The sequence below is a fragment of the Dinoponera quadriceps genome, unplaced genomic scaffold (genome assembly GCF_001313825.1).
Source record: "Dinoponera quadriceps isolate SergipeBrazil2010 unplaced genomic scaffold, ASM131382v1 scaffold555, whole genome shotgun sequence".
In the NCBI taxonomy this organism is placed as follows: Eukaryota; Metazoa; Arthropoda; class Insecta; order Hymenoptera; family Formicidae; genus Dinoponera; species Dinoponera quadriceps.
In genome coordinates this window covers 435,126-446,974 of record NW_014554717.1, presented here as the reverse complement: position 1 = coordinate 446,974, position 11,849 = coordinate 435,126, and the positions used below count along the sequence as shown (strand labels likewise).

Genomic DNA, 11,849 nt, shown 5'->3' with positions numbered 1-11,849 from the left:
CCCCCTCCCCGCCCCCTCCTCCGTCGTCTCCCGAACGATTGCTAGAACGTGCGTGACTCGCCACCTGTTTGCTATTGGGAATTCCATTCGACAGGAAGAAGAAGCGAGGCCGCGCGAAGAAAACGCGCGGCCCGCTCGAGGTATCATCGAAACCGCACGGTCTTCGTTATTCGATGATGCGGTTGAACTTACTCGATCACCACCACCACCGTCCCTCTTTCGTCGCGTCATCTTCGCTGACTAGCTGCCCACCGATGGCGATCGAAAGGGACTCGCGGGACTGGGACCTTCTTTTTCTGCGCCTCGAGAGGTGGTAGCGCGAGGTTGGCGCTTGTACGTCAAACTCGCGGCCACCTCGGTCCCGTGCCGTTCCATTGAATCGTATCTGTCAATGGGGAACAATATGGTGGCGAGAAAGGCCGGAGGAAGAGGGCCCATGTGCCGGGGCCTAAGAAGTAAGAAAGAGAGAGGGAGAGAGGGAGGAAGAGAGACAGAGAGAGAGAGAAAGAGAAAGGGAGGAAGAGAAGCAGAGAGAGAGAGAGAGAGAGAGAGAGCAGCTCGAGCCACCGAACGCGCGCCTCGGCAGCCTCGCCTAAGTTATGCAGATTGTTCCGAACAGTTGGACTTTAATGCCGGCATAAATCCTTTGCCACTTAACTTTATACTTGGAGAGTAGAATGCGTTCCCGCCCTCTCAGCGTGGTCGAGCCTCTCTTCCACTGCCTACTCTTGCTTACGCGTTCTTCATCGATTCCTCTTCTCGCGCCACCGTTTATCCGTCCTCTCTAAGAGAGAAGGGGGGAGAGAGAGAGAGAGAGAGAGAGAGTGACAAAGAAAGAGAAAGAGAGATGGACGGAGAGAAAGAGGGAGGCGCGCGCGCTCTAGTATATTTTATTCTGAATATACCGGGGCCTTTTTCATCCTGTAGAAAAATGTGTGATTGTAGGTACGAAGTACGTCCGCCTTTTGTCGAGAGGGCCAATGCAGCCTCTCTCGACTTGCTACTTCTATGCTTACGTACACAGAATGGAACCGCTGTACTTCGTATTTTTATCAGGACACCCCTCTTCTTCGGGAATCTTTCCGAATAGTTGCGCGAGAGCTTCTTGGACGCGTTACGGCACGTAGCCGCACCTTGCGACTTTTTTCTGCCGTCGCACGTGGATGACCTTGGGGAGGAGCGAATCCATCATAAAGCCCGTTGAATTTCGAGACATCGGATCGCGAGACATTCGCGAGCCAACGAGCGGAATGAAACTCGAGCTGAAATCGTCATCGCGAATGAAACCCGAGAGCCCGTATTGCCGACAGGATTATCATAGATACCGCGTGATGCTACTGTCGTCGAGTGTCCTAACGAGCCCCTCGCCATCCCACATTGTAATACAATGTGGCTGGGCTCCGATCGCGGATAAAGCTACAGCAGATGAGCAATTCACGTTACCGTAAACCCGGGGTAGTTTGCAATCGTAACATCATTCCGTGATGACCCGGCTACAAAGGAGCATCTTGAACGTCCGCAGATACTGCCTGATACTCGATATCGCCGTCGATACCGAGTATCTTAAGCAGCTACTCGTTACTCGTAAGCCTGTGTCGCGGAATTATATAGCGAGAATGGGATATAAAGGACGGACGTTCAACGATCGAGGCGGAAATAGCTCGACGTCGTAACATTACCATCGGCAATTTAATAAACACGAAATTTGTGTATCCATGAGTGAAAATGCGATGAAATATTCGTGACCTACATTGATGGAAGATTATAGTTACTTTCGATGCCAGCCATATTTTATAATAGTAGCAACATAATATGTAACACAAGTGATATTTACTGAAAAAATGATTCTCTTAAATACCTTTATGGTTAAAATAGAAAAGTGGGTATGGTTGGCACTGAAAATAATTATAATTTATCAGTGTATGTTAAATTTAACGAATTTCTATTATAGTCGAATATGTTATACCCTACTCGAGATACGGCCGAAACAATATTCGGCTGAATCGTTAAAAAATCTCGGATAAAAAGTCTCGGATTTGCAGCGTTCTCTCTTACAATCCCTTGCTCTGTGCATTCGATCTTCCCGCTTTATCATGGCGCAAGCGTACGATTGACTGTGCCTTTTACGGCTTGGAAGTGCCCGAACACGTGACGGAAAGGCCTTCCATTTTGATGACGCGACACCTGCACGCCGGATATAGAGTGTGTGACTCCGAGCTGCCTTTATTTTCTGACAGGTATCTTTTTATCTTCCGAATGTTGAACAATTATAAATCTAAGGGTAAAGTGCCAGTTATATATAAATGAAATATTGTCAAATATTTGTTAAATATTGTCAAATTAGTTAATGGAAATGAGAGTGATCTTGCGATGATTAACCGGCAGGTACGATGCGGGGATACAATTGGGGCATCCTTATATTGAAATCAATGGGGCGACAGTCAGTGGTGACGTCAGTGGTGTTGCGCAGTTTGGCAGGAATATACGTATGTGCCGCGCACGTAACTAGCATGCTGGTCACTTATCGTGGTGAGTTGGTATCGTTATACCTACGAGACACGCTGTTTCGGGAGTTTTAATATTACGTGAAGAATACAACAGTGGATTTAAGAAGCGACGCAGCGAAAAACATAGAGAAATTATTCACTCACGGCCTCCATATATCGATATAAAACGGACCTAGTGATCATCAAGATAACTGCCATAGGTAGATATTATTATATTTATGACATTGGGATAATTTGTTTACTCGTGAGTAAGTACGTAAATTAAGCGGATAATTGCTATCAAACCACGTGAATTCATTACATTATTGCTTCAAGAAGGCAGAGGGAATGTTTAATTGATTATATGCCTTTAGAAAATATAGATCAGGACTATCAATTTAATTGATGAAACTTCAATGGCGATGTAAAATTAAAATTAGTTTTCTCGTGCTAGTTTTTAACATAAGAATAGGCGTTATTTCAGGAAGAATCTGCCGCAGCTGCATTGAAAAAATGGCATCGCTGCAGAAACTCTATAAAAATCCATTTACGATCTGCATCGAAGGCAACATTGGAAGTGGCAAAACAACGTTTCTACAGCAGTTCCATAAATTTAACAATGCCACGATTTTGCCGGAACCAATGCATTTGTGGCGTAATATCGAAGGAGTCAATTTATTGGTGAGATTCTAATAAGGTTCTAATAAGATTCTAATGTTTAACATGTATCGTATGTTTGAAACGTACGGACGCTTATATCATCATTGAAGAATGTTGTCTTTGTACGCATCTACTGGTATTCTATTGTGCTAACCAATTTTAATTATTGACTTGTTTCAACTAACCCCAATTCGTGATACTCAATTATAAACCTCATTCATGCTGGTGTTGGCGGATAAAGAATACTCAATTAATTAAATTAATTGATACTTCCAGGATCTTCTGTACAAGGAACCAAAAAGGTATTCATTCCTGTTTCAATCTTACGCTCAAGTAACCAGGTTAGAGTTACATACTACGAGCACACCAACGCCTTACAAAATCATGGAAAGATCCATATTTAGTACAAAGTGCTTCCTAGAGAACATGAAACGGACTAATAAAATATTCAACGTGGAAGCCACAATTCTGGAAAAGTGGTACGATTGGAGCATAGAAAATGCTAATATCAAAACAGACTTGATAGGTAAATATATTTGTAAATTATCGAATTTAAGCTAAATTAACTATATTTTCATTATTATCAACTAATTTATCAGGGAGATTTCTTAACCGATTTCAATTTAACTTTGGCAGCACATTTCATTTTATTGCTACAAGAGTCCAAATATTAACTATTTAAAATAAAATGTCCAGATAAATTTCTATAGATACACTCATACTGCCACATACCAGCTCGTATTACTCGTATTCACACTTCAAAAAATTTCCATATAAAATCCAACTTCCTCCTTTCCTCCGATATACTATCACGTTTTGTTTTACGATGTAGTGTATCTAAGGACAACGCCGGAAATTGTGTACCAAAGGATGCAAGCACGCGCACGAAAAGAAGAGGAATCCGTGCCGTTAGAATACCTGAGGCAAATTCACGAAATTCACGAGGACTGGCTCTACAGACAAACCTTATTCTCTTTACCGGCTCCAGTCATGGTCATAGACGGTAACAAGAGTCTCGAAGAAATGGTGCCACAATTCGAAAAATGCAAAGACTGGATACTTAAGAAAGAAATTGACAGCGTGCCGGATACCAGAATAGTTATTCAATAAAGTATACTGACGAAATAACGTAAACTGACGAAAAAAAAAAATTAATTCAATCTGGACGCCGTATCAAAGTTGCATTTAGTGTTCTGCCGTATTAAAACTTGCATTTAAGCAAACTTGTGACTTACCTTCAGAGACTGAGATGATACTGTGTTCCGGGAAGGTGGGCTCATTGTCATTGACGTCAATAACCCGTATGCTCAATGCAGCCGTACCGGTTAATTGAGGATTCCCTTGATCGGTCGCGATGATTGTCAGCCTGTATTTTTCACGAATCTCACGATCAAGGACTATATTAGTCCGGACGACTCCGCTGTATGGCGGACTTATAGTAAAGGCATTGTCTGGATTGCCGTCCACGATATGATACAGGATCCTGCTGTTCATTCCTTGATCAGCATCGCTCGCTGAAAGCTAAACAACAAAGAAAATGGATGATACAGCTGTGCATCCGGTGTTCACTTCGCATAGATCATTATAGCTCTATTTATTTTTATATCTATATTTTTTAGACGAAAAATAAATAGACTTTTATACTTTCTGATTGTCTAACTGTATCTGTACACAAGAATATGCCCCCGAAACTATCGTATCATAACCTATCAACTAAGAATATATTCCCTACATCTTTTATTAAAATATACTTCTTATACTGTTAATTAACAAATAAGTAAAGAGAAAAATGAACAAGAACAGATTAACCTGTCTTGCTCGCGGCAAATGCGAATGTGACGTAATTTGTTTTCAACACAATTACTGATCGATTTCATACTCATTATTGAGAGTGTAACAAGTGAAGGCCTTCGCCTTCTTGTGCTCCTGCGTCATACTTTTTTCTTCTTTTCGTAATTTCAAAAGATTTGCGATTACTTCATTCTCTACAGTTCAAAGGTTAATAGCTTACTTGAGAATTTAATTGAAGTAAAAAAATATCAGTGAGGAAATACTAATCATTATTGCGATTTTCGACATCGCGTACATACGACATATATATATATATATATATATATATATATACATATACATATATATACGACATATATATAGTTCTGATATATATATCAGAACTACAGGTACATAAACAGAAGTGCGACTTCACCAAAACATAAGATTCCCTTACCCTGACAACGAAGTCCCCTTTGGTATTCCCCTCGAGCACCGTGGCCGAATACTGCGTTTGCGTGAAGATCGGCGGGTTATCGTTGACATCGGACACCCTGACGATCACTTTAACGTACGCCTCGAGGACATCCGGACCCGCCGTTCTAGCCACCACGTTGAGAATATGCCTCGAGCTTTCCCTGGGCTCCTCCTTCGGCTGCTGGCCTTCCAGAGATCTGCCCCACGAGTTACTCGTGCGCCCTGCGTCAGCCGGCAGCTCGTCGCCGGGCTTCACCGTTAAGTCGTTCCAGAGTTCCGCGTCCAGCCTGGTGGGATCGTTCACGTGCAGCAGACCGCTACCTTCGTTGATTGCGAAGGTACCGAAGTCGTTTCCCGACGCGATCGAGTAAGAGACGCGCTGCCTTCTACCGTCGGTTCGCACCGCAGTGATCTGGACGATCTCCGTTCCGACCGCTGCGTTTTCCTGAACGACGACGTTGTACGTCTCGTTCTGGAACTTGAGAGCCGGCGCCAGGTCCGACAGATCGCCGATCTGCAGCTCGATCAAACCCTTGGCGCTCTTCGGCGGGTTCCCCCTGTCTCTGGCCAACACTTCTAGGCGATAAACCTTGCCGTTGTCCTGCGACAGCGACAAACTCGCCGTTATCATGCCCGTGTTCGGGTGGATTCGGAATTTCGGCTTCTCCTCCTCGTGCAAGAGCGAGTACACGATTTCCCCGTTGGCGCCCATGTCAGCGTCGGTGGCAGACACCCGCAGGATGTTCTGACCCGGCAGCGTGCTGAGCGTCACGTGCGTGCGAAAGGGATACTCCTCGAACACCGGCGCGTTATCGTTCACGTCGCTGATGTTAATCTGAACGGGTATCGAGGAGCTTTTTGCGTCATACTTGCCGCTATCCATGGCGACTACGAAGAAGGTGTAGCTGCTTTGCCGTTCACGGTCCAATGAACTATATCGAGCAAGAAGAGATGAGAATTACTTATTGTATGAGTAACTTCGCGAACGGGAACGCGGGATCGGAGGAGGAGATATTACGAACACGGCGATTATTCTTCTTGGAATTTGCTTTTCGGGCGATTCGTTTCCGGCACGGTTAAATCAAATTCGTGATCCTTTAATTACAGCTGTGACAATTATATTATTTTCTCCGAACGAACGATTATTCGAACGGCAATTGCAGTTTGGGAAAATCTAACGTCCACGTTCACCATTAGAAATGATTTACGTGTTTCGCAAAATCGTATCTTAAAACAATATTATTATGAAGTTACGTAAACGTAAACAAGGAGGGTTCCCTGCGGAGCACCTTCGTGGTACAGCATGACTCTCGCAATAACTCTTAATAAGCGTGGGATAATGATCGGACGCCGGTAGTGCATGAGTCCGATACGCTTATTTACGATTGCGCGAGGCCAATTCGAGAATGTTCCGCAGTTATCTTTTGCCGTAAATCTGCTGATTGCGAATTAGAGTTCGCTCTCGCGTCTCTGTCTCTGAATGAGAAAAGCGATCGTGTCGTAACAAATCTAAGAATAGAGAAGGCGGTATTACAGTCCCCATTTACATTGTGTGTATTAACTTTGTCAATAATCAATATTTTAAGTTACAAACTTAACGATTACATTCGCCAAAGTGTGGTTCGACCAATTCTAGGCTGAAAGTTAAGAAAAGAATAAGATTCACGATTAACGCCGACCGTTATGAGCACCGAAACGAAGTCGGAACGACCGCGGTTCACAAGTGAAGATGACCTCGCACTCTTGAGAGAGATTGTATAATTGAGATCAAAAGCAGCAACGTCTAATAAGTCCTCCATTTTATATTAGGGAGCTCCAGCGATACTGTCTTTCAGATACGGTAAATGCTAAAGCGCGTTCCGGTGTCCATTGCCAGCACTTCGAGTTTATAGAATACGCAGCACAAACTGTAGATTCGCAGTACTGGTGGTGAGTATCGAAATGCACTTTAGCGTTTACCGTATCTGAAGGACGGGTATTGCAAAAAACCCCCTATTAAGGGGAGCCGTAATACCTATAAAGGCCCACAATACCACCTTCTCCTCCTAATATTTTGTGAGAAAATAAGATTATCTCTCTGCCAATCTCACCGCGAATGGGCAAACAACTAAAGTATGTGCACGGATTTTTATACGAAACAAATACAAGCGCGCCGCGCATTAAGGGGGCCGACTCTGATAAAAATGATCCGCACTCCAATTATCTCTACGAGATCGGCGTTGACACGTCATCCCCGGTACCATCTCGACGTCCTTGCCACCGGTTCGCGCTATTTATCGAGTCGTTCTAACGAGAACTGGTCCTCGTTTGACCCGCGTGCTGTATCTACCGGGTGGTCCAGCAGCGAAAGAGGGAAAAATGTTTCTGTATACCTCCCGTGCCGGGATGTCGCGGAACGCGGCCGGCTTCCAAAGGTAACACAGGGACGACCGTTGCAGTGAGAGCAACAGCAAGCGACGCGACACGAAAGCCGGGTCCGCGGCTACCGATCGAAGGAAGAAGATACCAAAAACAGAGGAAGAAAGAAAGAAAGAGAGAGAGAGAGAGGAGGGGGAGGGGAGGAGAGGAAGAAAGCGACGATCGGATGCATCGTTGGAAAAAGAGCGAGGGGAGGAGGGACGCGCGCGCGAAAGAGAGACACACGCGCAGCGAAGGAGAGCGGCCCGATCTGGTTTTGCATATCAGACATTTTGCCGGCTGAAATAATGCATTGAAATGCCACATGGCGTCTCGCTGAAATGACACACGGCTGTCGCGGCGCGAAAGTATGCGCTCCTTCTCATGACTACCGACACTCTCCCCCTCCCTCTCCTCTCCGTACACCGGTGCTTCTCGGCCGACACCGCGACTCGGCGGCGCTCCGTACGGCTCGTACGTTGCAAACGCGCCGCCGTCTCGGCGGAGACGAGAGCAGAAGTGACAAAGAGCGGAAGCAGAGGCAAAAAGCGCGTAAACGGCCGCGATCGAGAGCGAAATACGCCGCAATCATAAAGCAAGATTGGCACCGCCGGGGCCTAATTGCGGCGGGGATTAAAGCGCGAATCGCGCGAGTTACGCGGGGAGAGACGGGAGGGAGAAGGAGAGAAGGACGTTGGGCGGTGTCGGTCATGCGAGTTTGCGGCGACCTCGTCGGGATGGTAATGCGATCAAGGCAAATTACATATTCCCCTGGCGTGGAGGTGATTTATCGAAATAACTCGGCCGTGTCGTTCCGCGCCAGACAGCGGTACGGTTTTCTAATCGCCGCAGTACTACCGCGCCCGTACCAACCGATCTCTCGTAAAAGTTAATGTTTCGTATGCAGACGCTCGATATCGAATTCGATTCCGCCGAGTTGGTGCGCGCACTCACACTCGCGCAATTAGCGTTCGGCTTTTCCCTCGTGCACCACTGCGTCGAAGACCGTATCGAGCGCGCGGTTAACGATCCACCGGTGCGCGCGTTCCGCTCCGGGATCAAGGTTCGCGGCAGCTCGCAGCGAAATCGTCCATTAATTAACAAACCACGACCTTGCTGTTTGGAGGGATGGACGGAAGCCACGGAAAGTCTTCGCTTTAATGACGTCCCGAGATATCGGTTTATTGCGCGTGTAATCATAAGAGACACACGTACACACACGTAGGTCGAGAGGATCGGACGGGGCGCGGAGAGAAGCGAGAATGAGCGAACGGACGAGAGAGGGAGAAAAGGGAAGGAAGAGTATCGCGCGGGTTGCGCCGACGGGTTATGCATACGAAATCGTTTAATCGGCCGTGGTGCGTCGTTCGTAGAAGCGCATCGACTGACTTTATAATTTTACGACGTTCCTAGACCGTCGGCGCTGTTCCTTCCTCCCTCGCCGCCCCCGAGCGATGAGGTCTTTCTTTCTTTTCTTTCGTTGCGAGCGAGTCACCGTTCACTCTCCCGTGTGCGCGTGTGTGTCTTTACTTCCCGCTTTACGACGTTATACTACCGGCGTAATATCCCCCTCGGTGATCCTAATCGGATGTGCAATAAAGGTCGCGGTAATTAACGCCAGGATGAAATTAGTCGGCTGGTAGCGAAGCGAGATCGCGAAGCGAGACTCTCATGCAGCCGAAGGGAGGCCGGGAGAGAGAAGGAGGTAGGAAGAGAGACTGGGAAAAAATGGAAAAGAGAGAAAGAGGAAAGCGGAGAAGATCCCGGAGGAGAGGGGAAGAAAACGATAGAGCGATAGAAAGCGGAGGTGCAAAAGAAGACGAGGAAACGCACGTGAGAAAAGAAAGGACTGAACGTGTACACTCACCCGGCGGTAGTGATGACGCCGGTCAGGTTGTCGACCCTGAAGAGCCAACTGGTCTCCTCGGCGATGGCATACGTGATCTTCCCGTTTACACCTTGGTCCGGATCCGTCGCCCTCACGGACATGACGCTCGAGTCCGGCGCGATGTCCTCCGAAATGGTCGTCCCGTAGTTGGTGAGATAGTAGTTCGCCGGGTAGTTCGATCCGTACTGGAAGCCACCGTTGGTCATGTACGGTTGTTTCGTCAGGGCGAAACCACCGTACTCTGAACTCGGCGAGTTGCCGCGCGAGTGAGACTCCACGTATTGATCCTGCGCGAAGGACGGCGCGTTGTCGTTCACGTCCAAAACGATCACGGTGATATTGCACTGCGCTTCCAGACTGGGCCTCCCCTTGTCTTTGGCGGAAATCGTCAGGATGTATTTGGACACGGTCTCCCGGTCCAAACTCGACATCGATAACACACCGGTGGACGAGTCCAGCGTGAACTTGTTCCCGATGTTACCGCCTGAAGTCGATAAAGGAAACATTTTAATTTCTAATACATATGTTTGCAGAGTTGAAACTGTACAACACGTTTATTATCAGAGATCGTTTGGAGGAGTCCTCTTTACAGACTTTGCATGTTCTTTTCCACGTAATTGTGTAATACTTAGTTCGGTTTTATGAAAATAAATGCAATGATAATTTCTGTATTTTATCATTAGACGACACAGATAAATAACTCGAGAAAAGGAAGAAGCTGGATGAAGAATTATTGAGAAATCCATTGAAGATCCGCGAAAGCTGGCTTTAATATAAGTATTTTTATTCGAGTTTTTCTTGTGTGAAGATAACCTCCCCTCCTCCCTCCCCCCGATTGAGATTCTCACTAGGCTCATATGTGAACATAGTAAGAAAATTTTTGCTATCACGCAAATGTGACATTGGTCTCTCATAAAAGATCGTTGCATCACACATGTGTGACGCTAGTGGCGAAAGTGATGAGTACTACGTAAATATATTTATATATGTATTTTATAAATGCACTCGATGAGAAACTCACCTATGATGCTGTAAGAGATCTCGCCATTCTTGCCCTCGTCAAGATCGGTCGCGGCTACGGTGTGGATCCCGAAAATCTCTTGATTTTCCGGCACGGCGAGGGTGTAGCAAGAATTCGGCCGGAATTCCGGGCTGTTGTCGTTCTCGTCCATCACGATTACCTCCAGAGTGGTGAGGTCCAAGAGCTTGCTCGATCTCGCTAAGATGGAAACGGAGTAACGCGCGGCTTTCTCACGATCCAGAGAACCTCCGAGAGTGACTAAACCGCTAGGAGCTATGAAGAACTTGTTCGAAGCTACGTCGGCTGGTATGCTGAAGGTGACGTTCCCTGCGTAGCGGAATCAAAAATTCATCCTGGTACGCTGCATAACTCCATGCAATATTTACAGCCCTCCTCCTCCTGCTGTCTCTTCGATATCGTCTCAGCCGTTCCACGCAAGTTATCATTTCCGCAAATTTCCAACGATATGCTCGTCATAAAGCGTACTTATACTTATTTTGCTCGCGTCTCTCTAAATACCTCCTCCGCGGGCGTTCATAATTTTTTACTAACTTCGTCGCATTTTAAATACGCACAAACAGTGCGTAACAGTGCGTGGATAACTTCCAATTTTGATTCTTTACTCGGGACCGGCGCATGCTGCATTATCATCCTGGCGCACGATTTAAATCATATTTCCCGCGGCACCGGCGACTTCATCCGGTGACTTCAATGCCCGAGCAGAGACGTTCGACGCAGACCGCGCGGTGACTTCAATGCCCGGCCGCGCGCGACGGTCACGGTAGACCTTAATGCCATTCGATTCTCGAATTCCAGCGCTTAGCGCCCGTGCTCGTGCGGATTTTTAACGGACTTAGAAACACAAAGCGGGACGACTCGCGGCGGTTTAACGTGCACGAGCGCGCGGGCGCTCCTCGAGCGTGTGCGTCTCGCCGTGACCACCTTCCGTCGTGTTTCCAGCGAGTAGTCGCGGCGACATCGCGTGTACACACGCGTGTGCACACGCGGCGCCACGGCGTGTATGACGGCGTCGGTGTTGGTGGGAGAGTCGGTGATTTGCCTATGCGTGCAGGCCGGCGGCACGATGATATACGCGGCCATTGTTTCGCCTCGTCCTCTCTAATGCCCCCCCCCCCCCCCCCCCCCCCCC

At 47.0% G+C, this 11,849-nt stretch overlaps 2 protein-coding genes across 4 annotated transcripts in view; one reads left to right on the top strand and one right to left on the bottom strand.

Moving 5' to 3' along the window:
- LOC106741125 (protein dachsous) overlaps positions 1-11,849 on the bottom strand; it is a 121,089-nt gene that overhangs the window by 9,949 nt on the left and 99,291 nt on the right. The window contains exons 11-14 of the mRNA XM_014612795.1: positions 10,700-11,026; positions 9,658-10,162; positions 5,374-6,325; positions 4,382-4,667 (exon numbers count right to left, since the gene is read on the bottom strand). Coding sequence (XP_014468281.1) covers positions 4,382-4,667; positions 5,374-6,325; positions 9,658-10,162; positions 10,700-11,026 — 2,070 coding nt within the window. The remainder of the gene's footprint in view (positions 1-4,381; positions 4,668-5,373; positions 6,326-9,657; positions 10,163-10,699; positions 11,027-11,849) is intronic.
- On the top strand, positions 2,183-4,274 carry LOC106741152 (deoxynucleoside kinase-like). Of its 3 annotated transcripts, none has more exons than XM_014612867.1 (5): positions 2,183-2,237; positions 2,386-2,529; positions 2,959-3,167; positions 3,423-3,672; positions 3,979-4,274. In XM_014612867.1, the coding sequence occupies exons 2-5, from the start codon at positions 2,391-2,393 to the stop codon at positions 4,254-4,256; spliced, it is 876 nt and encodes a 291-aa protein (XP_014468353.1). In that variant the 5' UTR covers positions 2,183-2,237; positions 2,386-2,390; the 3' UTR covers positions 4,257-4,274. The 3 variants fall into 3 exon arrangements, with proteins under 3 accessions (XP_014468353.1, XP_014468352.1, XP_014468351.1); XM_014612866.1 differs by having other exon boundaries at positions 2,214-2,281; positions 2,971-3,167; XM_014612865.1 differs by having other exon boundaries at positions 2,214-2,281.